General features: G+C 43.9%; 1 protein-coding gene across 13 annotated transcripts in view; it reads right to left on the bottom strand.

Moving 5' to 3' along the window:
* Positions 1–27,804, bottom strand: part of MED12L (mediator complex subunit 12L) — a 742,320-nt gene that overhangs the window by 455,490 nt on the left and 259,026 nt on the right. For all 13 annotated transcript variants that reach the window (XM_068280808.1, XM_068280810.1, XM_068280809.1 and 10 more), the window contains 4 exons: positions 18,829–19,098; positions 17,301–17,450; positions 11,476–11,575; positions 9,084–9,220 (listed from right to left, as the gene is read on the bottom strand). In XM_068280808.1, the coding sequence (XP_068136909.1) occupies positions 9,084–9,220; positions 11,476–11,575; positions 17,301–17,450; positions 18,829–19,098 (657 nt within the window). The remainder of the gene's footprint in view (positions 1–9,083; positions 9,221–11,475; positions 11,576–17,300; positions 17,451–18,828; positions 19,099–27,804) is intronic.

The raw sequence follows: 27,804 nt of genomic DNA, 5'->3' as shown, positions 1-27,804 counted from the left end.
GGGAATGTCAGTAATAGAACACGCATAGTTCAGTGAGTTCAGTGTTGTTTGTGACACGTATATACTGTAAGTCGAACCCTATACTTTCATTTAGTAAGTGAGACCTATATTTCTATATTTATAGTCGAGTATATACAGTTTTGTGTATTTTGCAGAGAGGCGTCTACAGAGTATGGAAACGGTTTTCGATGAATGCATATGAAATGTGTGTTGTGTGTGTTTTTCATTTTCATTAAATATTGCTTGCCTGGTTTATATGATTTGAATACCAGCTGCAAGTAATTAAACTAATCTTTCATCGATTTCATTTTTTGTGTGTGATAAAACACTTTCTCCTCCACATGAGCTACAAAAATGTGTCATTATTGGTTTATGCATTGAGTCATCACTGTTTTTAAATTTCTGTATTTAACAGCGGAGTGAAATGTGTCATGCTGGGAATTTCCTCCATATTGCTGCTATGTACATCACAGAGACTAAAGATCAGGAAATCACTATTGTGCAACCTATTTCTCCAACCATTGGAATGATTTACATATATTTTATGTTTGTTCAAAAGTAACTATTCAGTTTTACAGCAACACATACCGGTACATTAGATAGTATCTGTTACAATTAAAGCAGAACTACTGTTTTGAATACTATTTTTTACCTACAGTACAGACCAAAAGTTTGGACACACCTTCTCCTTCAATGAGTTTTCATGACTATAAACTTTGTAGATTCACACTGAAGGCATCCAAACTATGAATTAACACATGTGGAAGTATAGTACATAACCAAAAAGTGTGAAACAACTGAACATATGTCATATTCTAGGTGTAACGATTGTGGAATCGTCTCCGTGGTCAGCGCACCAGACGTGCGCTGCCGCGGCGGATTTCCTCCACAAGCGTATAATTGAGGACACCCAGGCTAGGTGCTATGCACCCGCAGAGGGCAATTCCCACCGGCAGATGGCGCTGTGGAGTGCAGGCGAACACAGCCGCTGCACAGCCACAGATGCCAAATGGGAATTGTACAGATCCAGGACAAGGTAAAATCAGGCAGGGCTGGATAGCCCACAGGGAACAGAGCAAAGGGACAGAACCAATGTGTGTCCACCAAACTAGTCGCCATCCAGCAACGGCGAACACACAACGGCGGTAACGAAGTAGGAAACGCAATTGCAAGAATGGCGATTGCCAATAGCGACACAAGACTGAGCAGGACAGAGCACCAGGGTAGCAAAGGCACAGCAAATCATACAAAGAGAAAGATAAGGAAAATAACAAACGCTAGCTGAACGCGAACACCGCACTCATTCGCAACAGTGCACGCAATCGTGTGCGGTCTCCGCGTGTTACGCACAACAGAGACAAGTCACCTGAAATGGTCTTCCAACAGTCTTGTAGGCGTTCCCAGAGATGCTTAGCACTTGTTGGCCCTTTTGCCAACTGTACAAATGTACAGTTAATCATTAACCCCCCTGGCGGTCTAAAAAATTCCGCCAGGAGGCAGCGCAGCAGTTTTTTTTTTTTTTTGTTAAATCATGTAGCGAGCCCAGGGCTCACTACATGATAGCCACTGCTCAGCGGCATCCCCCCGCCCGCTTCGATCAGGCTTCAAAGAACAGGATTTCCTAGAGGGCTTCCCCCGTCGCCATGGCGACGGGGCGGGATGACGTCACCGACGTCGGGACGTCATTGGGAGTCCCGATCCACCCCTCAGCGCTGCCTGGCACTGATTGGCCAGGCAGCGCACGGGGTCTGGAGGGGGGGCGCCCAGCACGACGGATAGCGGCGATCGAGCACGGGGCGGCGGCGATCGGTGTGCTGACGCAGCTAGCAAAGTGCTAGCTGCGTGCAGCAAAAAAAAAATTAAAACAAATCAGCCGAGCAGGGCCGGAGAAAACCTCCTGCGCGGCTTACCCCAAACTACGTTCGGGGTTACCGCCAAGGAGGTTAAAGGTATTACCGTAATCAACGTTTGTTGGTTTGATGTCTGCATTTGTACTCCTCGACTAACACTGGACCACACTTAACTTTCATATTGTTGTACTATCCAGTTCACTCAGAAAGCTTCGTGGTCAGAAAATTCAACGGTCTCTTTGCAGCCTGCAGGACTCAGTGTAGAATGCAGAATGAAAGGGTAAGTCCTGGCGGATCTTCTTTCTTTTCAGTTTCTATGCCCAATTCTCCACCCCAGCCTTCTCCCTGTTTGGCTAGTCCCAATACAGGCTCTTACGACTTTGAGGTATATGCAATAGACTGCATTAAGCAGAATTACATGCTTAAAGTTTTACGGATGAGTAAAGCGTAATGTATTGCATGTAATGTTTTGCATTCTGCTCTTCTAATTGAATGGTAATGCTGCTTAACACAGTTTATTGCATACACCCCTTCATGTACACAGAGGCGATCGGCCACGCTACAGACTTTTTGAGTTTTTCCGATTATTGCCTGATGAAGCGGGACTGAGCCAGCAAAACGCATTGCAAAGTGGAGTTTTTATAATAAATGTTATTTTTGATATAAAATAACGAATGCCTGTCTGTATTTCCTTGAAGGAGGTAAGTCCACCGCTTCCCCCTTTTTACACTGATTTTAGATGTTTTTACTCTATTTTGGCGCCTCTGTTCAAAAATATCAGTGTTGTCTAGTCCACCCCAGGTGGAGGGGTGTTACCCCGCCTTTCTTCCTATCTACAGAGAGCGACTTCTTAAACCTGAGTGGGGTCAGGTCACAATTCTCTCCACCTGCAATCACAGTGGTTACCTATGGGGTAACCCATGTTTGTGAGTATAATTACATATTCTTTACAATATATTTCTGAATATCATAGTTACTACACTATATTGGGCTCTCGGTCTACACCTTTTCTCTTTTTACACCCCTTTATGTGTTGTCTTAGCAGATGGTTAAACCCAGAACTTAAATGCTCAAGGTATAGTAACTGAAAGGGGGAAGCAGAAGAACCACCAGAATCACTCTAGGCAGGATACAGGTAGGAAGTGTAGCCTAACAGTCCAAGTTCAAATCCTGGCACTAAATCACTGCCGGTGCCTGTACCACATGACCTGACAGGTCATGTATGAGGTCCTGCACGTACCTCCAGGTCACAGGGCACAGGGGCCCCTGGCGGCAATAGAGTGAAGATTCTGGACACTGGAGGAGGTGCATCTGTAGATAGCTGTACCGGGAGGGTGGGGGGTATTATTAATTATTATTACTTTTTATTTATATAGTACCAACATTTTCTGTAGTGCTGTACATAGTATGCACTGCATTACTGGGGGGACGCATTACATGGGGGGGACCTGGGGGCCAATAGATTGCATGCTAAAATCTATTGGAAATCGGTGTGGAGTGTGTGGGTAGGTAAGAGATCCCTTTTTGATCAGATTCGGTCAGAGAGGGATCTATCTGATGGTCCATCTGTATGTAAAGGCCTGTGCCCACCTCGCAATTTTTCCGACAATTTTCCCAACGACCTGTGCTTTTTTTTGAGCGACGAGCGGTCAGTTCTGCGATCTCGCCATGTGAGTACAGACGCATGATAATGGGAATGTTGTTTAGCGTTTCACTGCGATACCGACCATCACAGTGGGTACTTAAGATCCCTGACCACCCCCGCACAAAGTAACGCGCTCGCTTGAAGTCTTGTTCACGTCTATCAAGCGATGTCGCGCTTGCCCGCTGGCGGGAAGATGGATCGGTGAGCACTCATCATCATGAGATGCCGCTGTGTTCCACCGGCCTTTGCCACGGGTGAGTATTCAGCTTTATGTACAAAACTAAACCTATCAGCCAAAGAGCCAAAGAAGAACAGTGAAAATGGGGGGTGGGGGGGTGGGGAGATATTCCTCTGCAAGTCTTTTGGGAACGGAAAGTCATGACTGTGATAATTTAAAGATTATAAATAAATATTTCCTTTTGTATTATTTTAATTATGATTTTTATTTTGCTAACATGTACGGAACTATGCAGTGTAGTTATTTTTATATTTTTAATATTTCACAATTGTTCCCCTTTAACTGGGTATATTGTAACACAACTCTAATGAATGCAGTTAAAATTCCAGCCATTTTCTATACTTTTATTGAAGTGCAATGTACTCTGAAAAAACTCCTTCATTTGAATGTCTCATACTATTATATTCATTGTCAGGAATAAATACACACATTAGTTTTAAAAGGTTTGTGACCCAGAGCACCACATTTGTTCTGTCATTATCTTGAGAAGTGACAGGGATGGGACTGAGGCATGTGCTGTAGGGAGAGTCACAGCTCCCTAGATGCCAATATTCTGTAAATGTTGAGACCTGTCAGAGCTGCTGTTGTCATCTGGATTGTATAAGATGGGTTACACAGGAGCTTTGACTCTGAATCCTACAACGCTGATGAAAAGGGAAGAATCTGCTGCAGATAGTGATGAGGGAATATTGCTTTGATTTCTTTTCGTCATCACATTTGTGAAAACTTTACATTTTCAAACAGAAGAGAAAATCTTTGGAAACATCTGGGCATGAAAAAAAAAAAACATTTTTGCAAAGATGGAAATACACACAACTGCACTGAAGTCAGTTGGTATAGGAAAACACCTTTTGAAGAAAATTCTAATTTTTGCAAAAATGTATATCTTGTGCAAATCTATTCTATTTTTGCACAAAAAAAATCACATTGAGCAAAAATGTAAATTTTGACGCAAAAAGGACTTTGGAGCTCCTTAGATGAGTTGCATACCTCCCCATACTTTGCATTGTTTAGTCCCAATTCCTATCAGTTTTACAGATGGTAGCAGGCTGATTCTAGGACAAAGAATCATACCTGTTGAAAAACACAAGCATATCTTCATTGCTGGCCATAAACGTAACAATGTACTTCTCTAAAATAAATGGTTTTCCTTTAGACTAGATTTACACCTGATTTAGGGCTGGTTCAGAGGGACGCTTGCGGAGCATTTACCGCAAGCGTTCGGAACGTCGCGGTAAACGCTCCCATTCAAGTGAATGGGAGCGTTTACACCGAGCTTTTGCGCGCGTTTGCACGATCGCGGCGTTCGGGTCTCGATTTCCGTGAGCGTTCGAGCTGCCCCAGGAAGCGACATGTAGCTCCCAGGGGGCGGCCAACCGCGACGGCTAATGTCCCCCTATTGGAACAAAAAACACGACCGTATCGGAACGCAACGCGAAGGCTACTGAAAGCCTGACCGCGCAGCCGCCGCAACGTCCCCAAACGTGACGCCACGCAGACGTCCGTCTGAACCAGCCCTTATGCCATCAGCCACTCATTGACGTACTCCCTGCTAGACAGGAAGTATGTCACAGGGATTCCGGTTGGTCCATGCTCTGTTGTTCACACTTACTGCGTCTACCACTGACTTCCATTACCCCAAGCTTGTCGTAACACACTGCAGGCTGTGCGTCTGTGTTGCAGCAGGATGAATACTGAATTGCAATGCAATGCGGTAAGTGTAAAAAACCCTATTGACTTGCATTGCCATTGCGTTACCCTGCTGTAAAACAAGGTAAGGCAATGCACACATGCAATGCAAGTGTAAAGTGGGCTTTAAAGGGAACCTGAAGTGAGAAGCATGTGGTGGCGGCCAAAGTGGCTGGATAGTGTACTGGTTAAAGTGAATGGGTACCCTTTTAAAAATAAAAAAGTCAGATACTCACCTAAGGAGAGGGAAGGCTCAGTCCTAATGAGACTTCCCTCTCCTCTCCCGGTGCCCGGTCCCGCTCAGGATCCCCCGTAGCAGTATTCGACCAGTCAATTTGACCAGTCAAATACTGCCACTTTGGCCGCCAAAGGGAGGTTTCGGAAGTCTTCGGGAGCACTCGGGCTCCCGAAGATGGGCCGCTCCATACTGCGCATGCGCGAGCGCCCTCTATGACGCACGCGCGCGTGCGTGGTATGGAGCGGCCCGTCTTCGGGAGCCCAAGTGCTCCCGAAGACTTCTGAAGTCCCCCGTGGCGGGGGATTTGAACGGAGGATCCACCGGGCACTGGGAGAGGGAAGGCTCATTAGGACCGAGCCTTCCCTCTCCTTAGGTGAGTATCTGACTTTTTTTTTTTAATCTGTACCCATTGGCTTTAAGGGCACATAGGATACCAGTACAAATCTCGGCTCTTCCTATTCAGTAAACAAGCACCAATTCAGTAAGGAGTCCTTAGGCAAGACTCTAACACTGCAGGGTGGCCTATTGAGCATGCCCTTAGTGGCTGCAGCTCTGAAGCTTATTGAGTCCAACAGCACTATACAAATGTTAGAATTATGAATGATATATTTGTTTCCTTTTAAACAATACCAGTTGCCTGGAAGTTCTGCCAATCTCTTTGGCTGCAGTAGTGTCTGAATCACACATCTGAAACAAGCATGTGGCTAATCTGGTCAGACTTTGGTCAGAGCACTTGATATGCATGCTTGCTAGGGGTGGATGGTGGATCAGCAGGACAGCCATACAATGTGCATTGTTTAAAAGGAAATAAACAGGTCAGCCTCCATATCCAGCATCGTCTCCTGCTACCAACAGGATCAATCAAAGCAGATGTAAACAGGAATGCAGATTATACCTCTTAGGGCTGGAACCCACTACAGTGCATCCTGCAGTGCTTTCCAATCCCCGGTGTGGGCAGAATTCCTTTTTTTCATGGGCAAAATTGCCAGTTCAGTATAGTTTGCTGACTACCCTCTGCTTGTGGATGGGTCATTCAAATGCGACTATGAAGCACACATAGAGATGGCAGTTTGGTGGGGGGAGAACAGGTTCGTAAACATGCATTCATATCAGGATTTTCAGCTGCTCACAGCACAATGTTCACCCCATTCCACAAAGCCATCCCCACCACGATCAACTGACGTTTCCTCTCCTCCGATTGTTCACCTTCTTGACCATTACTTCTCTTCTGGTGACTTAAACACTACTAAAGTATAAAGAGCTGGATAAGTGGGCTGAATGGGACTGCCCATATAGCCTGCCCATTCTGATCCCTATGCTTTGGTCACTGCCCTGGAATCATAAGAACTGGATCCATCCAGCCTGTTCATACATATTTCTATGCTCATGTCAGGTGATGAATGACCCATGGACAAAGGAGTAGAAAGGAGAGGCGATGGATGAGCTGTCTGAGGGCTTCACATCAGAGGAGGAGACTTGACGTATGGGTTAGCCAATGGCCGCCAGTGACATCAGTGGCTTGAGAATGGTGAGCCATGGCAAAGTAGGGGGTGAGGGCAACCAGCACAAATGCAGTGCAGTGCAGTTCAGCAGTCAAACTCCCATTTGTGTCAAGATTTGCACATTCACAAATCCTTGAACGCTACCTTATTAGTTCCCTGGGCAGCTAGAGAACTGCACCACAACCTCTTTGCCCAACACCAGGCTCACAAAGTATGAAGAATATTAAATGTGCTGCATGGGTTGGTGCATGATTCACTAATCAATGTGATTGCTTTAAGATTTTTCATTGTTACATTTTAGGTTTAAATGTGCTTTAAACTGTATCTGAGTCATTTTAACAACACATCTATATGTGTTCAGAAGCGTGAAGTAATGCAGTCACCACCTGCATATGACAGGAAATCCTGGGCTCCTTCTGCTTTAAAATACACATCAAATTTAGAGACCTATTTGTTTAAAAAGGATAACTGATTTCAGTGGAGTTTATTTGTATTAAAAAGCAAAGACATTACCAGGAAAAATATTAACATTCCTTAGTCCTAACAAACAAGAGACAGCTGACAGCTGTGTTCCTCATACATTTTGTATTAGCTCAGAAATATACCAGAATAGTCCCACACTTCAGACACCATTCGCTGGATATTGTATCTGCCATATTTGACAATCACCCATTAAACAGAGTTTTGGGATTTATACAAAAGTATGTCAGCCTTAGTACAGCACATTATTGTATGCAGATCCCCCACAGACCAACAAAGAGTCATCTCAGCCACCTCATACGGCAGTTGTCTGGGATATACAGTATATCCCTCCAACAGACAAGGTAAAACAGTTGTATTATTTAGGGTGAGATACTGAAGTTGCAACAAAGAGCAACTGGTTCCAAATATATTGCAGTGTTGACCTTTACCAACTACATAGAATGGGACAGAGGTGTGACATGCACAGAAATGTATGTAGCAAGGGCATTGTTGGAAAAATCATTGCTATGCAATGTGCAAATGTCTTGTGTATGCATTGTCTGATGTCCCTGTGTACCACACAGCTTACCCATACGACAGTGTGTCCAGGCCCTAACTCACAGGTGTCAAACTCCAGCACTCAAGGGCCATGCCCATGCCAGTACTTAGGTGGACTGAAAAATGGAGAAATGTGTTCTACTTAAAGTGTACCCGAGGCGGATACAATGGGCACAAATGGGACACAGAGGCATGTTCCCATCTACAGGTCATTCCTGTGTCCCCTCTGCGCCACTCTCTGTGCCCAATGCACCCCGAAGCCCCCCTGGATTCTACCGACAAGGAGCTTGTCAGCTATCCTAGAGGGGAAGGGTTGTCCTTAGAAGAAGAGGCACTCTTGCATAACGCCCCCTTCCTTTCCCCCTCAGGCCATCCTACTAGCCCCATTTCCCTCCTCTGTGTCCTCTATATACACAGAGCTGTGTGTGCAGCGGCATGACACCGGGGTCACAAAAGTGAAACTACTTGCCGGTGGACGAATGGAGCGATGTAGGACATTGATAAGCAGCTTGATCTTCTCAGGGAGGAACGCTGCTTTCAGCAAGTATGTTTTTTTACTGTAATGTCCACCGTTGGGTTCTCTTTAATGAACCACACCTTTCCTGATTCAGTCCCATCAATTAAATTGTGTGATGCCCTCGGCCCTTGAGGACTGGAGTTCAACATCCTTGCCTTAACTATCCCACACAAACTGCAGCAGGCTTTGTAAGTGAGATCGGCTCTTTAAGCAACTGAACAAAAAATAAAGTAGCTTAAAAAAAAGGTTTTTTTTTTCCTGATTTCAAATGTTCATAATGCACACAAAGTTAGGTCACTATATTCTGACTATTTGGTTCAATATTATACATCTCTCTTTTTAGGTTAATCAGCACACATTTTTATCAACCAATTATGCAGTTACCTCTTGGCTGTCCTTATTTTGGTTCGTACAAAATATCTTATGATACAAACTTTCCAAAGAGTTACTGGAATCCAGTCTGTCAAAGCAGTGCCGATCCAAAACTTCTAAAGTGTGCAAAACTCTGCTAATAGTGACACCTGCAATAAGAGACAGAGCACGAGTAACATTAACATGGTGAGGATGGATATGCAAACTACATTTTACACGTATACAGACTTTTAATCCATACCTTTGTGCTTGTACGGCAGCCAACCAAGTTAACTTTAATGCATTTATATTTCATCTTCAAAAGTGAAATATCTAATGTCTGCTTATTTGATACTGCCCTGCAACACTAATGTTTTTGTTAAAGCACCCAAAGAACCAGGGACGCAAGAACAAAACATGGGGCCCCCAGCAAAACTTTGATGGGGCCCCCCAATATTCTCACATTTTTATTTGCCTACCTCTGGTGCCCATCTTGTAAGGGTCATAAAAGAAGCGTGGACATCAAAATCTTTACACCCATAACAAGTGTAGCCACAAAAACACCTGATCAGAGGGAGTGAAGTAGTAGTTGGTTTCCCCGCTACCGCCCTGCACTAGGAACAGCAGAAAAAAAACATTTTGGGCCAGATAAACATGGAGTACGCATTGTTCAGACATCCCCTGAGTCACAAGAATCTTTATCACACTCTTAAAGCAGGGACGTAACTAGAAATACCCCCCCCCCCCCCGCTCAGGCTCATGGCCGCACATTGGTGGGGAGGGGGGACGGTCCCCTCTCTCCCTCACCTCGGGCTCTCCCCTCCTGCAATTATCAGTGAATTATGATGTTTCTACAGTTTACATGGCATCAAATGATTGCTACAAACACAGTGGCTTGCTGATCTAAAACTGGAATAGGCTTACTAAATATTACTAAATAGGCTGCAAGGCAACAACACTTAACAGCTTCCACTGCCTCCTTTAAACCATAAATTCTATGTACTGTATGGTTATTTCTATTTCATTCATTCAGGCATATCAGTTTTATTGTAGGCGCTGTTATCTCCGAAGACTTCATACTATGTAAATGTAATTAAAATGTTTAAAGGATACCCGAAATGGCATGTGACATGATGAGATAGACATGTGTATGTACAGTGCCTAGCACACAAATAACTATGCTGTGTTCCTTTTTTCTGCCTGAAAGAGTTAAATATCAGGTATGTAAGTGGCTGACTCAGTCCTGACTCATACAGGAAGTGACTACAGTGTGACCCTCACTGATAAGTAATTACAACTATAAAACACAAATGTCTTCTGAGAGCAAGAAAGAGATAAAAAGGGGAATTTCTTATCAGTGAGGGTTACACTGAAGTCACTTACTGTCTGAGTCAGGACTGAGTCAACCACTTACATACCTGATATTTAACTCTTTCAGGCAGAGAAAGAAAAAAAGGAACACAGCATAGATATTTGTGTGCTAGGCACTGTACATACACACGTCTATCTCATCATGTCACATGTCACTTTGGGTATCCTTTAAAGGCCCATACACACGTGGTACGGCCGTCGCCGCAACCACGTGGCACGCGCGTGTTGCGGCGACAGGTCGCCCGTGTGTATGACGCGCGCACCCCGAACCGTCGTCCGCCGGAGCTGTCGCTAGGCGATTGACATGTTCAATCGCCAGCTACAGCTGCCGCCGCAACTTCGCCGGAACTGTCGCTAGTCCCGCGTGAGTACGCGGGCTAGCGACAGGAGACCTACGTGAGTAAATGGAGCATCCGGCCGGGGGATGCTCCATTCACAAACAGCTTTCGCCGCGTCTCTGCCTTTCTGGCGAGACGTGTGGACAGCTGTCGCTCCCTGTTCGCGTGCGCGCATGCAACGGGGGACAATAGTCCCCCGTGTGTATGTAGCTTAAAGGAAACCCGAGGTGAGAGGGATATAGAGGCTGACACATTTATTTCCTTGTAAACAATGTTAGTTGCCTGGCATCCCTGCTAATCTTCTGGCATAAGTTGTGCAAGTCAAAACCCTGGAACAAGCATATGGCTAATCCAGTAGCTAGAGTACCTGATCTGCTGCAAGCTTGTTCAATGTCTATGGCTTAAAGTATTAGAGTCAGAGACAGAGGATCAGGAGTATTGTTTAAAAGGAAATAAATATGGCAGCCTAAATATCCCTCTCACCATGGGTTCCCTTTAATGAAATGAATGGTATTCCGAGGAGTATTACATACTGCATGAAAGATGGCAAACAAATGAATGAATTGGTAACGTCTAGCATGTAAACTGATTTTAAAAGTTCTCTGTTCTCAACCACTTCAGCTGACATCACAGCTAGTAATATAGAAACTCTCTGAAATACACAGGCTTATGATACTGCGCTGAGTATCCCACAGAACAGGAAGGCCATACATTACCTGCAGCTGATTCTTGGCACTTATCAAATGACCACCGGACTTCTACAGCCCGACCTCTTTGTTTGATCTGCTGTTCAACCTCATAGATTTTAGCTCGTACCTAAACACATAAATAAAACAATATCCATTTTAGTCTGATGTATTGTTATATGGCAGCAGGATAGAGGATGGTCACTGTAAAAGTTATCATGGCATTTTCTCACTTTATTATTTACATCATCGATTTCAATAAACTAGAGGTGAATACAGCAATGAAAGAAGCATTCTTGTAATTAAAGGGAACCAGAGACGAAGCACCCTTGTGTATTTTACCATGTATATCAGTAAGAACATTAGAGAAAACACTTACCATGCTCTCTGTTTCCTCCTCACTGCTAAAAGTGTCTGTTAACAGCAGTCACAAGAATCCCAGACTGAGCAATTAAATCTGGCTTTGCTGGGAATGATTATAGCTGAGTCATTATAGCAAAGCCACAAGGGGGCAGGCTTGGGCTTGAAATAACACCACAGAATACAGACTTAGCTATAATCTTTCTGTAGCAAAGCTAGACGGAGCAGCCTGACTTCTCAGTCGGGGATTCTTATCAGACGTGATAACAGTCAGATTACACAGAGAACAATGAAACAAAGGGCAGATTAGGTGTTTACTGTCATGTTCCCACTGATTTATAAGGTAAAATACAAGAGGGTGCTTCATCTCTGGTTCTCTTTAATGTTGCATGGAGGTAGGAAATGGCAAGTGCTCTGAAACCAATCGGCACCCGGCTATAATAGGGCTGTATGGAAGAGCTTCTTACCCATTTATAAGCACATACTGGGCAATTGCTTCTCCAGCCCAAATACAGCAGGAGCTTCAAAAAAAACATCTAATTGTAAAAAAAAATAAATAATAATTTTTAATAGGGAGAAAAAAAGAGAGAGACATTGGTGCTACCCGGTTTACGTGATATACACACACATAAGGCACAAACCCCACTGCCTGTCTACCTCCATACTTATTTTTGTAGAAAGGTGATCATTTATTGTTTACAGGCTACAGCTGGCATTAGGGGACACTAGAGGTAAAGGTTGGATGTATCAAGACAAGATGCACGTTGGAGGGCAAAATAATAAATATACTGATCTGCATATAACTGAAGTTTTGGGATAAAACAGGAAATAAAATCATGAAACGCAGGTATGCTACTCCCTCTGTATAAATCACTTGTGGGGCTACATCTGCAGGATGGGATACCATTTTGGTCCCTACAATATAGGAAGGACATTGACATTCTAGAACAGGCACAAACACAGTCAACTAAATGAATCATAGACATGCAAGTTAGAAAAACTGGTCTTATTTACCTTGACTGAGAGGTGCCTTGAGTAACGTGTATAAAAACATCAGAGGGCAATACACAAACTTGGCAGGTGAGCTTTTTGTCCCTAGATTTGTACAAAGGACAAGGGGACAGCATATAGAGGAAAAAAGCTTTTGCCATCTATTTAGAAAGGGGTTCTTTACAGAAAGGGGGGTTAAAATGTGGAATATTTTACAACATAAAGAACTTATGGAAAAATCTATATCTGTATTTAAAGGGGCTAAGCTGTTTTCTTTGCAATGAAGGACATCCATGGCTATAATTACTCGGTAATTCCCAGCAGAGATGATCCAGGGATTTTACCTGACTGTAATCTGGAGTCAGAAAGGATTTATTTTCCCTTTTAAGACTAACTGGCCCAGACCTGCCCAGGATCATTTGGAATTTGTGGGGGTCCAGAACGGTAATGTGCCATTGTTTTCTGGTTGAACTTAATAGATGGATGTCTTTTTCTACCAAACTAACTGCACTTATGTACTTAAAGAGGCACTGTAATTACATATAGTAGAATGCAAACAATTATTCAGGATTTACTCACTTTTATTATTGTATTAGTTATTTTAGTATTTTCCTGGTTTCAGCATCAAAAACACTCCCTAAATCTATATTGCTGTATGTATGTAGGTATGTAGTCCCACCCTTGCAGTAATTCTTAGCCCAGACTGTTTAGCTATGCAGAATTCTCCCCCCCCCCCTCCCCAGGCATTATTTTCACTGGTACAACCGAAATGAGAAAAGAGGTGGCACACCACTGGCTGCAAACAGTTGCTTGTATTGCGAAACAGACTCGTCTCTGTTCCGCAATACAAGCAACTGTTTGCAGCCAGTGGCGTGCCGCCTCTTTTCTCATTTTGGTTGTACCTGGACCGTCAGAGCAATCCGGTCGAGGCTTGGCGCCGGCTTACGCCCAGGAGTGTACTACCTGGGAGCTTTCCTCCATGGAATCGGCACTTGTATGCATTATTTTCACTGGCTTTGGAATTCTCACAAACATTCTTTAGAGCTACACCTGACAGGACTATAGATATTGCCACCTGTGATAGATTTCAGAATGTACATCAGCGTGAGGAAAGATTTTTCAATGGGAAAACACTAAATAATTTATAAATGAATATTGGTAAAAAAAATAAGCAATTTTATTCATTACGTTATTTTCACTACAGTTCCTCTTTAAGTCAAGTTATCTTTTATGGTTGCTCACAAGAATGTATACTTATCAGGTCTCTCCAGCAAAGCTTAAAAGACTGTTCCCTGAGCGCTAAAGTAAAATGGACCAACAATTAAAAAATTGTTCAGCATACTCTCTGATTCTTGTAATCTGCAGTGGATCAGAAATCCAGTTTATGAGACTCAGGAGAAACCAACCAGAGAATGGCGTACGTTAAAAAGGGGCGCTGGGAAAAAAGGGCGCGGGGTTTTAAACGATAAGCATGGATAACGTTTAAAAATGTATTGTACTGTATTTCGTTTAAAATTAATGTTTTATAAAGTTATAAATCATTAAATAATGTGCATTAAATCGGCAATTGTAAAAACAGTAATCTTTCGTTTAAATAGTGAAACGAATAATAACGTTTAAAAAAAGAATTACTAAGTAACCCTCCCTGTACCTACCCCTAACCCCTAGACCCCCCTGTTAGTGCCTAAACCTAAGACCCCCCTGTTGGTGCCTAAACCTAAGACCCCCCTGTTGGTGCCTAAACCTAAGACCCCCCTGTTGGTGCCTAAACCTAAGACCCCCCTGTTGGTGCCTAAACCTAAGACCCCCCTGTTGGTGCCTAAACCTAAGACCCCCCTGTTGGTGCCTAAACCTAAGACCCCCCTGTTGGTGCCTAAACCTAAGACCCCACTGTAATAAGCATTAATAACGTTTCAAAAACATATTGTGCGGTTTTTTCGTTTAAAAATAATGTAAAAAAAATAAAATTGTACTGTTTTTCGTTTAAAAATAATGTTTGAAAAAAATATTGTACTGTTTTTCGTTTAAAAATAATATTAAAAAAATGTATAAATCATTAAATAATGTGTAATCATGAGAAGCAGTAATAAAACATTAAGTCTCCGTGCGCCGCTTTTAAAACGTTATTTTTCTCCGGCGCCCTTTTTTCCTATCGGGCGCCCATTAAACAATATTTATTATGGGAGTGAATGGCGGCGCCCGATTTGTCCACTAGCCTCCTGCGCCCTTTTTTACTGTTACCCAGAGAATGACCTATATGCAATTAACTTTTTCTCCTGAGATTTCTCCTAGGAGATAATTTTTCATCTTCGATTTAAAATAACTTTTTAGCAATTTACAATGAAAAAATGACTAAAAGGTAGGTGAAAAGGTACTGTCAAAATTATTTTGAGTATTTGTTTGGTTGTTGATGGTTTAAAGGGCATTTTATTTACAAGTTGGGAAAATATCACCTAGGAGAAAACTCAGGTGAAAAAGTGAATTGCATATGGCCCAAGAGGTCTTTTATTAAAAATTGTCAGTGTGAAATTGTTAGCCACTGCTTCTGGTGGCCCTGTCACCCTCTCATGGCCTGTGAGTCTTGCCCTGAACTTTCTAAAGGTCCCATGTTAAATTTCTGTCCTATTTATTGTGCAAGAATGGAATACTTATAAGACGCTCTGGAATATAAGACGCACCCAGGTTTAGAGGGCAAAAAACAGGGAAAAAATATATAAACTAAACCTGGTGCGTCCATATTTCAGGAGCGTCATATTTCATCTTGCCCGCAGTACATGCCCTTCCTCAAATGGTGTCCTCCTGTGTACCTCATGTGTCTTCTTATCTCGCCCTGTCTACCTCAAGTATCCTGTGGTCTCCCCCCTGTGTCCTGTGGTTGCCCGCCTGTGTCCTCTGGTCCCCCCCATGCCTTGTGGTCGCCCCCCTGTGTCCTCTGGTCCCCCCTGTGGTCACCCCCCTGTGTCCTCTGGTCCTCCCATGCCCTGTGGTTGCCCCCGTGTCCTCTGGTCCCCCCCATGCCCTGTGGTCACCCCCTGTGTCCTGTGGTCGTCCCCCTGTGTCCTCTGGCCCCCCCTGTGTCCTCTGGTCCCTCCCCCCTGTGCCCTGTGGTCGCCCCCTGTGTCCTCTGGTCCCCCCTGTGGTCGCCCCCCCCCTGTTCTCTGGTCCCCCCTGTGGTCGTCCCCCTGTCCTCTGGTCCCCCCTGTGGTCGCCCTCCTGTGTCCTCTGGTTCCCCCGCGTGTTGATCCTGCCCCCCGCTTATGTCTCCGGGTCCCCCGTGCAGTCTGCTTACCTCCTCCATTTTGCCCGCGGCGATTGAAGATATCCGGCTTCCCTGTGCGGCTTCCTCTAGTGCCGGCTTCTAATGACGCATCATTGATGACGCGTCATTAGAAGCCGGCACTAGAGGAAGCTGCACAGAGGAGACGGATGTCTTCAATCGCCGCGGGCAAGATGGAGGAGGTAAGCAGCCGGCACAGACTGCACGGGGGACCCGGAGACATAAGCGGGGGGGGGGGGGGGGGGGCAGGATAATCCCACAGCAGGGAGCCAGGCAGGGAATCCCTGATGGTGGCAGGTCGGCGGTTCATATCGGCGGGCATTCGGAAGTTGATGATTTCATGCCTTTGCCGTATAAGACGCAGGGACTTTTCCTCCCCATTCTTTGGGGAGAAAAAGTGCGTCTTAAATGGCAATAAATACGGTAGATTGGAAAGATCTTCATTTGCTTTAAAGGACACCTGAACAGAGATTTATTTCCTTTTAACCAATATTAGTTGTCTGGCATCCTGCTGATAGCTGTGGTAGTATCTGAATCACACACCTGAAACAAGCATGGGGCTAATATAGTTAGACTTCAGTCAGAAACATCTGATCTGCAGGCTTGTTCAGTGTCTATGGCTAAAAGTATTAAGGTACATACACACGTCTGATATTTCTGAACGACTTGTCGTTCAAACCGGTCGTTTGATCTACAGTTTAGTGTGTGTACAAATGATCGTTAGACTGATAGCAGCAGTTTTGATTGATCCGGTTGGCGGATTCGTGAACTAACTGTCGTTCAAACTACAGTTAGGTCCGGACATGTGTACAAATGACTTGTTCTTTGAAAGTACATTAGTTTGACACTAAAACACATTCAAATAAGAAGTCTTTTGATTAGTCACGTAATCTAGTCCATTGTTCCATCCAGTCCATTGTCTATTATCAAGTTGGTTAAACGACATGTAAATTAGTTAAATTAGCATATCAAACAACTTGTTGGTCAGTGTGTACATGATATATGAACGACTTGTTGTTTGAACTACAAGTCGTTCAAACGACAATTCGTTCAGAAATATCAGACGTGTGTACGCACCTTAAGAGACAGAGGATCAGCAGGACAACCAGGCAATTTGATTTGTTTAAAAGAAAATAAATGTCAGCCTACATATCCCTCTCAGTTCAGATGACCTTTCAACTCAGGAAATGTGTCAGGTTAATATTTCCCTTCTGATAGATAAACCTACCTGTTGATTAAAAGGTGAGCTGCCACCAGGCATAGGCAGGCTGGATGGCGGAACCTGAAGCAGATCTAGAGGTGAACCTGGATTTGTGTTTTTGCTTTCATTTGTGGAATAGTTCCATACCAAGGCACTTGGACAACAGAGTGTAATGGTCTGCAGGAATTGATTAAAAAATAAAAATAATCATTGTCACTGGGTTAGTATACATTTCCTATAAAATGCTTTAAAAATTATATATATATCAGAAAATATTTTACAGAAACTGGTTTACTTTACTCAAAAATGTGCACATGTTCCCAGGCCTTGCATGCAAACTGGCCGTATTTATAGAGACTTAATTGTATATAGGGTTCTCTTCATATGCTACTTACTGAGCCACCTTGGTGGATGGGGTGGAAGACAAAGGGGCAAGTTAGAAACCTTTGTCAAAGTTATACTGTTTCTTCCTGATAAGCCAGAGAGGGCTTTCAGATTCCTCCATAACTCAACCTCCAAGGCTTACGCTCACATGCATGGGGTAATCTCTCCCACCTGCACCTTGGAACCAGAGGATCCCCTTGGAAAAGGGCTATGTACAATACAGAGGGGGGGGGGGGATTTCAACCCACTGCCAAGAACCATGTAGGCTAATACTGTACATGGTAACATGATGAACCGTCTAAAACTTCCTTCAAGTCACCATTTTGGAGATATATTAAGAGATATCATTTGTGAGCAATAGGTTCCGGTAAAGTTTAGTTTTGCACTAAAAGCATAGAAGAGGAAATCTGACTGTGTAATGATGTAAAACTGAATTGTATTTATGCTTTGACAAAATTGCATGTATCCATGTGTCCCTGGAAATGCATTACCTATGGAGAGGGGAAGAGTGACATTACAGTTTGTGGCCTGTAGCTGCCTGGTTCTTATTATTAATTAATTGTTCCCCACTAGTGTGTGCTGTTGAAAGACAAAAGATGGCCTGCTTATGCAGCTGCATGCAAAGTCGATTTCATATCCTCCAACAGCACTCTAGTGGAGGGAAGAATTACCAGTAGCTGATAAACATGGACAACATGAAGCTGCAGGTCAATTCACCCTTCTCATATTCACAAGTAAGGCTTTCCATAGATGTTTCTCAATAACAAGTGTATGATAATCAGGAGTAACAACATATTTTAAAGAAGGAAAAAAAAAAAAAAAAAAAAAGAATTAGTATCTCGATTACACAAAACCAGTAGACTATGACTTTGTCATGTTTTAATTATTATAGCAGTAAGATAGTATAGACCATTAAAGTCAATATTTTAGATCTTTTATTTTTATACCTCAACATCCAATTTTTCTAAAAAAAAAGTCAACACTATTCCCCCACATCCTAACCAGATAGGAATTACAGAAGTGGACTGGCTATGCCTATTAGTGTGACAAGAACTCACGGAATTAAAGAACCATTAAAGCAGATATAGACAAGCTAAAAAACATTTATCTTTTAACAAATAAAAAGCCAAGTGTAATTACACAACAGCATTTTATTGTGAAGGGTGCTTACCTGTAATATACAGCTAAGACCGTATACCAATGGGCGATGTTGTGGACATGACTGGAAATCGATGCATGGCAGATGAACAGAGGACATCCCAGGTCCTGAAGAACTGCCACTTGGAGCAGTTATAGGAGGATTGCTTGAGCCCATCATGATAATAGGAGTGTGTACTGCAAGCTGGCTAGCACAATCACTCAGCAATGCAGACAAACGTCTGGAGCAGAAGTATGCAAGACGTCGGGACAAATACGCTGATTGTACAAATTCCTCAGAGTGCTGAAAATCGAAAAAAGCACAGGTCACTCATTTCTAATATCAAAGCTCAGGTTTTCATAGATTGCAAATTCCTTAGCTATCGGGGTAATTACCCTCTACATTCTCAGAAGACAAGAGTCCAAAGAGATTTGAATTTTCCAATTGTGGAAAATAAATCGGTGACAGAATAAGTATCTTCGACCTTACCCAATGTGTTGCCACTGTAAGGAAGCCCAGTATCTTTGGTCGGCGTTACTTAGTGTCTTTTGCTAAGAAAGACCTTATAGAAAAAACCTTGAACAACCTGTGAGTAATAGGGATGGTCAAATAAATGCTAATAAATGCAAGAATATGCAAATGTTATGCATCTGTTGTTTTTGATTGGTTCCCAACCAAGCTGCTACATTTGCATAAAATTAGCAACAACTCAGAACTATTTATATCCCCAAGACCTTATGAAAATGGTAAACATATTCATGCACAAGCTAATGACTCACTTTTTTTACAACTCTCCCTATAGTGTATTATAAAAACAAAAGTTTGCTTTCCTAAAACAGAAAGAATTTGCGATAATTCAGGTTGGAGTGAGCTCGAGATGTCTCCCAGGCACCACTGCTGAATATATGCAAATTAACCATTGTACCCATTGTATAGTGTATTATGACTCAGATGTGTGTTGTAAACATTTGCCATTGAATAGCATATACAGTAGCTCTTGTTGAATCCAGGCCATGTCTACAGAATGACTAATGTACTTCAATGATCTCTATACCAGAAAGATAGAACGTACAGTTATTGTACACAGTAGAGAGGAATGGCAGCACATCTAAACCAAGCTGCACCGGACTGACACTTAGAAGGGTCTGCGATGTCCCCACTGCATCCCTTTCTCTATGTTAATGGTTATCTGCTCCCAGGTCAACACTTATGTTTCCAAGTCGTTTTTTGGGGGTCATTTTAAATGGAGGTTCGAGTTGTGCACGTTCCACAATGCACCCCTTTTTCCATTTTAATAGTTAGTCCCGAAGGACCCTCCCCACAGGTTAACCTCGGTGAAAGGGTCAAGTACGAAATCCTTTGCATGCAAATTATTTTGGAAGCAAACATCCTTAATTAGGTGTTAAGCACCTGGCTCAGCTGTAACAAGCACACGTGTGTCTTTAAGAGGCCTTGCAGCCCTATGCAGATAGTTCAGTCAGGTGCAGCTTGGTTTAGATGCGCTGCCATTCCTCTCTACTCTATACTAGAAAGCCTTAGTAAATCGGGCCCCACAGAGCAGCAATAAATTCAGGAAGTCTGCGATTAGACACTGATACAGTCAAGATGTTGTACTTTTAGAAGCAGCAGTGGCTCTGTGATTACCGCTGAACTTCCCAGAAAAAAAAAAACAGAAGTCGCTATCATCTGATAGGAAACAGATGCCTGGTCCTGTGTGAACCAGCAAACAAGTTTCCAAGTCAGAGAGCAAGTTAGATGGTAAATTATTACAGCAAGAACTGTTGGATTTTAATAAACTGAACAATAAAGAAGAAAACGTACTGAAATACAACACGTTAAAACAGATGCACAAATAAACAATACCAATATAGTACCAAAGCAGAACTGAAGCGGGAAGTCTTGTGAGGTTCAGCACTACCAACTTTTTACGGTCAGTGTTTTGGTTTCTGTGTAAGTCACATTAATTGTTGAATAGTCATCAGAAGTGGTGCAATCCTTCTTATGATGTTCAATATTAAAAACATTCTTATTTTCAAATTCACTCCCTTGGACCAATTAATATTAAGTTGGACACGGATAAAACATGACATAAGGTCACGTATTAAAAAAAAACAGACTTACTGCCAAGAAAAGATGCAACAATCCTGCCAAGTGATGGAAGTTAGATATACACAAGGCAAGCAAACACTCCTCTGCAAAAATGTTTAGCTTTTTTTCAGACTTTCCTACTCATTGCTACAAATATGTGTATGTAAAATGTTTAATTCGATATACAGTATACATACATATACAGTGTTTCTCTGAAAATAAGACACTGTCTTATATTAATTTGTCTTTTAAAAGTTGTGCTAGGTCTTATTTTCGGGGGGGGGGGGGTCTTATATTCTATGGTGGTAGCCAGATCCCCTTTAGTGTATACAATAGCTACCGGTAGATTCCCCCCACCAGCTCACCTGCTCCCTTTACCTTCCCTGCTCTTGCTCCTGGCCCCCTCCTTAACAACTTGAGGACCTAGGGCTTTCTACCCCTTAAGGACCGGCCACTTTTTTTCCATTCAGACCACTGCAGCTTTCACGGTTTATTGCTCGCTCATACAACCTACCACCTAAATGAATTTTGGCTCCTTTTCTTGTCACTAATAAAGCTTTCTTTTGGTGCTATTTGATTGCTCCTGCGATTTTTACTTTTTATTATATTCATCAAAAAAGACATGAATTTTGGCAAAAAAATTATTTTTTTAACTTTCTGTGCTGACATTTTTCAAATAAAGTAAAATTTCTGTATACATGCAGCGCGAAAAATGTGGACAAACATGTTTTTGATAAAAAAAAAACCCATTCAGTGTATATTTATTGGTTTGGGTAAAAGTTATAGCGTTTACAAACTATGGTGCAAAAAGTGAATTTTCCCATTTTCAAGCATCTATGACTTTTCTCACCCCCTGTCATGTTTCATGAGGGGCTAGAATTCCAGGATAGTATAAATACCCCCCAAATGACCCCATTTTGGAAAGAAGACATCCCAAAGTATTCACTGAGAGGCATAGTGAGTTCATAGAAGATATTATTTTTTGTCACAAGTAAGCGGAAAATGACACTTTGTGAGGAAAAAAAAAAAAAAAGTTTCCATTTCTTCTAACTTGCGACAAAAAAAAATGAAATCTGCCACGGACTCACCATGCCCCTCTCTGAATACCTTGAAGGGTCTAGTTTCCAAAATGGGGTCATTTGTGGGGTGTGTTTACTGTCCTGACATTTTGGGGGGTGCTAAATTGTAAGCACCCCTGTAAAGCCTAAAGGTGCTCATTGGACTTTGGACCCCTTAGCGCAGTTAGGCTGCAAAAAAGTGCCACACATGTGGTATTGCCGTACTCAGGAGAAGTAGTATAATGTGTTTTGGGGTGTATTTTTACACATACCCATGCTGGGTGGGAGAAATATCTCTGTAAATGACAATTTGTTAATTTTTTTTACACACAATTGTCCATTTACAGAGATCTTTCTCCCACTCAGCATGGGTATGTGTAAAAATACACCACAAAACACATTATACTACTTCTCCTGAGTACGGCGATACCATATGTGTGGCACTTTTTTGCACCCTAACTGCGCTAAAGGGCCCAAAGTCCAATGAGTACCTTTAGGATTTCACAGGTCAATTTGAGAAATTTCGTTTCAAGACTACTCCTCACGGTTTAGGGCCCCTAAAATGCCAGGGCAGTATAGGAACCCCACAAATGACCCCATTTTAGAAAGAAGACACCCCAAGGTATTCCGTTAGGAGTATGGTGAGTTCATAGAAGATTTTATTTTTTGTCAAAAGTTAGCGGAAAATGACACTTTGTGAAAAAACACAATTAAAATCAATTTCCGCTAACTTGTGACAAAAAATAAAATCTTCTATGAACTCGCCATACTACTAACGGAATACCTTGGGGTGTCTTCTTTCTAAAATGGGGTCATTTGTGGGGTTCCTATACTGCCCTGGCATTTAAGGGGCCCTAAACCGTGAGGAGTAGTCTTGAAACGAAATTTCTCAAAATGACCTGTGAAATCCTAAAGGTACTCATTGGACTTTGGGCCTTTTAGCGCAGTTAGGGTGCAAAAAAGTGCCACACATGTGGTATCGCCGTACTCGGGAGAAGTAGTACAATGTGTTTTGGGGTGTATTTTTACACATACCCATGCTGGGTGGGAGAAATAACTCTGTAAATGGACAATTGTGTGTAAAAAAATCAAAAGATTGTCATTTACAGAGGTATTTCTCCCACCCAGCATGGGTATGTGTAAAAATACACCCCAAAACACATTATACTACTTCTCCCGAGTACGGCAATACCACATGTGTGGCACTTTTTTGCACACTAACTGCGCTAAAGGGCCCAAAGTCCAATGAGTACCTTTAGGATTTCACAGGTCATTTTTGTTTCAAGACTACTCCTCACGGTTTAGGGCCCCTAAAATGCCAGGGCAGTATAGGAACCCCACTAATGACCCCATTTTACAAAGAAGACACCCCAAGGTATTCCGTTAGGAGTATGGTGAGTTCATAGAAGATTTTATTTTTTGCCACAAGTTAGCGGAAATTGATTTGAATTGTTTTTCTTCACAAAGTGTCATATTCCGCTAACTTGTGACAAAAAATAAAATCTTCTATGAACTCACCATACTCCTAACGGAATACCTTTGGGTGTCTCCTTTCTAGAATGGGGTCATTTGTGGGGTTCCTATACTGCCCTGGCATTTTAGGGGCCCTAAACCGCGAGGAGTAGTCTTGAAACTAAATGTCGCAAAATGACCTGTGAAATCCTAAAGGTACTCATTGGACTTTGGGCCCCTTAGCGCACTTAGGGTGTAAAAAAGTGCCACACATGTGGTACCGCCGTACTCAGGAGAAGTAGTATAATGTGTTTTGTGGTGTATTTTTACACATACCCATGCTGGGTGGTAGAAATATCTCTGTACATGACAATTGTTTGATTTTTTTTACACACAATTGTCCATTTACAGAGAGATTTCTCCCACCCAGCATGGGTATGTGTAAAAATACACCCCAAAACACATTATACTACTTCTCCTGAGTACGGCGATACCACATGTGTGACACTTTTTTTGCAGCCTAGGTGTGCTAAGGGGCCCAACGTCCTATTCACAGGTCATTTTGAGGCATTTGTTTTCTAGACTACTCCTCACGGTTTAGGGCCCCTAAAATGCCAGGGCAGTATAGGAACCCCACAAGTGACCCCATTTTAGAAAGAAGACACCCCAAGGTATTCCATTAGGTGTATGGCGAGGTCATCGAAGATTTAATTTTTAGTCACAAGTTAGTGAAAAATGACACTTTGTGAAAAAAACCCAATAAAAATCAATTTCCGCTAACTTTTGACAAAAAATAAAATCTTCTATGAACTCGTCATACACCTAACAGAATACCTTGGGGTGTCTTTTTTCTAAAATGGGGTCACTTGTGGGGTTCCTATACCGCCCTGGCATTTTACGGGCCCAAAACCGTGAGTAGTCTGGAAACCAAATGTCTCAAAATGACTGTTCAGGGGTATAAGCATCTGCAAATTTTGATGACAGGTGGTCTATGAGGGGCCGAATTTTGTGGAACCGGTCATAAGCAGGGTGGCCTTTTAGATGACAGGTTGTATTGGGCCTGATCTGATGGATAGGAGTGCTAGGGGGGTGACAGGAGGTGATTGATGGGTGTCTCAGGGGGTGATTAGAGGGGAAAATAGATGCACTCAATGCACTGGGGAGGTGATCAGAAGGGGGTCTGAGGGGGATCTGAGGGTTTGGCCGAGTGATCAGGAGCCCACACGGGGCAAATTAGGGCCTGATCTGATGGGTAGGTGTGCTAGGGGGTGACAGGTAGTGACAGGAGGTGATTGATGGGTGTCTCAAGGTGTGATTAGTGGGGGGAATAGATGCAAGTAATGCAATGGCGAGGTGATCAGGGCTGGGGTCTGAGGGTGTGGGCGGGTGATTGGGTGCCCTAGGGGCAGATGGGGGTCTAATCTGATGGGTAGCAGTGACAGGGGGTGATTGATGGGTAATTAGTGGGTGTTTAGAGGAGAGAACAGATGCAATGCACTTGGGAGGTGATCTGACTGCGGGTCTGCAGGCGATCGGATGGTGTGGGTGGGTGATCAGATTGCCCGCAAGGGGCAGGTTAGGGGCTGATTGATGGGTGGCAGTGACAGGGGGTGACAGGGGGTGATTGATGGGTGATAGGTGATTGGCAGGTGATTGACAGGTGATCAGTGGGTTATTACAGGGAAGAACAGATGTAATTAATGCACTGGCGAATTGATAAGGGGGGGTCAGAGGGCAATCTGAGCGTGTTGGCGGGTGATTGGGTGCCCGCAAGGGGCAGATTAGGGTCTGATCTGATAGGTAAAAGTGACAGGTGGTGATAGGGGGTGATTGATGGGTAATTAGTGGGTGTTTAGAGGAGAGAATAGATGTAAACAATGGATTTGGGAGGTGATCTGATGTCGGATCTGCGGGCGATCTATTGGTGTGAGTGGGTGATCAAATTGCCCGCAGGGGCAGGTTAGGGGCTGATTGATGGGTGGCAGTGACAGGGGGTGACAGGGGGTGATTGATGGGTGATAGGTGATTGGCAGGTGATTGACAGGTGATCAGTGGATTATTACAGGGAAGACCAGATGTAATTAATGCACTGGCGAATTGATAAGGGGGGGAGGGGGGGTCTGAGGGCAATCTGAGCGTGTGGGCGGGTGATTGGGTGCCCGCAAGGGGCAGATTAGGGTCTGATCTGATAGGTAACAGTGACAGGTGGTGATAGGGGGTGATTGATGGGTAATTAGTGGGTGTTTAGAGGAGAGAATAGATGTAAACAATGGATTTGGGAGGTGATCTGATGTCGGATCTGCGGGCGATCTATTGGTGTGGGTGGGTGATCAGATTGCCCGCAAGGGGCAGGTTAGGGGCTGATTGATGGGTGGCAGTGACAGGGGGTGACAGGGGGTGATTGATGGGTGATAAGTGATTGGCAGGTGATTGACAGGTGATCAGTGGGTTATTACAGGGAAGAACAGATGTAATTAATGCACTGGCGAATTGATAAGGGGGGGTCAGAGGGCAATCTGAGCGTGTTGGCGGGTGATTGGGTGCCCGCAAGGGGCAGATTAGGGTCTGATCTGATAGGTAAAAGTGACAGGTGGTGATAGGGGGTGATTGATGGGTGATTGATGGGTAATTAGTGGGTGTTTAGAGGAGAGAATAGATGTAAACAATGGATTTGGGAGGTGATCTGATGTCGGATCTGCGGGCGATCTATTGGTGTGGGTGGGTGATCAGATTGCCCGCAAGGGGCAGGTTAGGGGCTGATTGTTGGGTGGCAGTGACAGGGGGTGATTGATGGGTGATTGATGGGTGATTGACAGGTTATCAGGGGGGATACATGCATACAGTACACAGGGGGGGGGGTCTGGGGGAGGGGTCCTGGGGAGAATCTGAGGGGTGGGGGGGTGATCAGGAGGGGGCAGGGGGCAGGGGGGGAGATTAAAAAAAATAGCGTTGATAGATAGTGACAGGGAGTGATTGATGGGTTATTAGGGGGGTGATTGGGTGCAAACAGGGGTCTGGGGGGTGGGCAGGGGGGGTCTGAGGGGTGCTGTGGGCGATCAGTGGGCGGGGGGGGGGCAGATCAGTGTGTTTGGGTGCAGACTAGGGTGGCTGCAGCCTGCCCTGGTGGTCCCTCCGACACTGGGACCACCAGGGCAGGAGGCAGCCTGTATAATACACTTTGTATACATTACAAAGTGTATTATACACTTTGTAGCGGCGATCGCGGGGTTAACATCCCGCCGGCGCTTCCGTATGGCCGGCGGGATGTTACGGCGGGTGGGCGGAGCCAGTTGCCGGGGGAAGCGCGCGTCATCAATGACGCGATCGCTCCCCCGGCATAGGAAAAGGACGCAACGCCCTAAGGCGTATTGCGGTCCTTAAGGCATCCACTTTGCCGCCGCCCATGGGCTGTCGGCAAGTGGTTAAAGTCCGGAACCCTCTGCTGATTATGCCTGGCATAATTTACACCTCAGATTAGCGGTGACTTACGATGAAAGCAGCTACGGTAATGTATCCAATAACAGTGCCGACAGGAAGTAAACAGAGATCACTTCCTGTATAGGGCGGCGCTGTTACTGGATACATTACCGTAGCTGCTTTCACCGCAAGTCACCGCTAATCTGCAGTGTGTATTATGCCATGCATAATCAGCAGAGGGTTCCGGACTTTAAGGAGAGGGCCAGGAGCAAGAGCAGGGGAGGTAAAGAGAGCGGGCTTGCAAGTGGGCGGCCAGGCGAGCAGGAGCAGGTCTGCCACTAGGTCTTATATTAGGGGGAGGTCTTCTATTTCGAGCATACTCAAAATATATGGTAGGTCTTATTGTTGGGGGAGGTCTTAAATTCAGGGAAACACGGTAGCTGTGGAATATGTAGACTCTACACTAACTGGCTTTGGCTGTAAAAAGGTTATACTGTAACTTGGTTAGTTCTCATGATATTACAGTGCATGTAAGCCCAAAATGGAAATCTCTAGCCAAAAATGTTATGACAACATGACTTCCATTGTATAAAGGCCAATGACGTCCATTGTATAAAGGCCAAAGTTCTTTCACTAAAACAAACCATGGCATGTTGGGCAGCCTATAAGAGTGTGCATGATAGGGGAGCATCTATTGTCTCTGCTTCTGTAGCGCTCACAATGACTTCACTTCCACATTTGAAACCCTCCGATCTCTGTGCTGACTGCGCTTCTGCCCACTGCTTGCCGCTGATTTGAGGTCTGCCGCTACAAGCATGTGAGGTCAGGGAGATGGATGCTGCAGCACAGAAGGAGAAGTGCAGTACAGGCATGGTGCCCATGGTGCTGCAGCACCTATGGCACAAGCCATGCCTGCACATCTGTAGGTACGCCACTGGTGCTATAACAGAGGCACTATAATAGAGAAGGTACTATAATACAGTGAACACTATAA

This window comes from Hyperolius riggenbachi, chromosome 4, assembly GCF_040937935.1.
Source record: "Hyperolius riggenbachi isolate aHypRig1 chromosome 4, aHypRig1.pri, whole genome shotgun sequence".
In the NCBI taxonomy this organism is placed as follows: Eukaryota; Metazoa; Chordata; class Amphibia; order Anura; family Hyperoliidae; genus Hyperolius; species Hyperolius riggenbachi.
The sequence above is the reverse complement of the archived record's forward strand: the minus strand, read 5'-3'. Positions and strand labels throughout refer to the sequence as shown.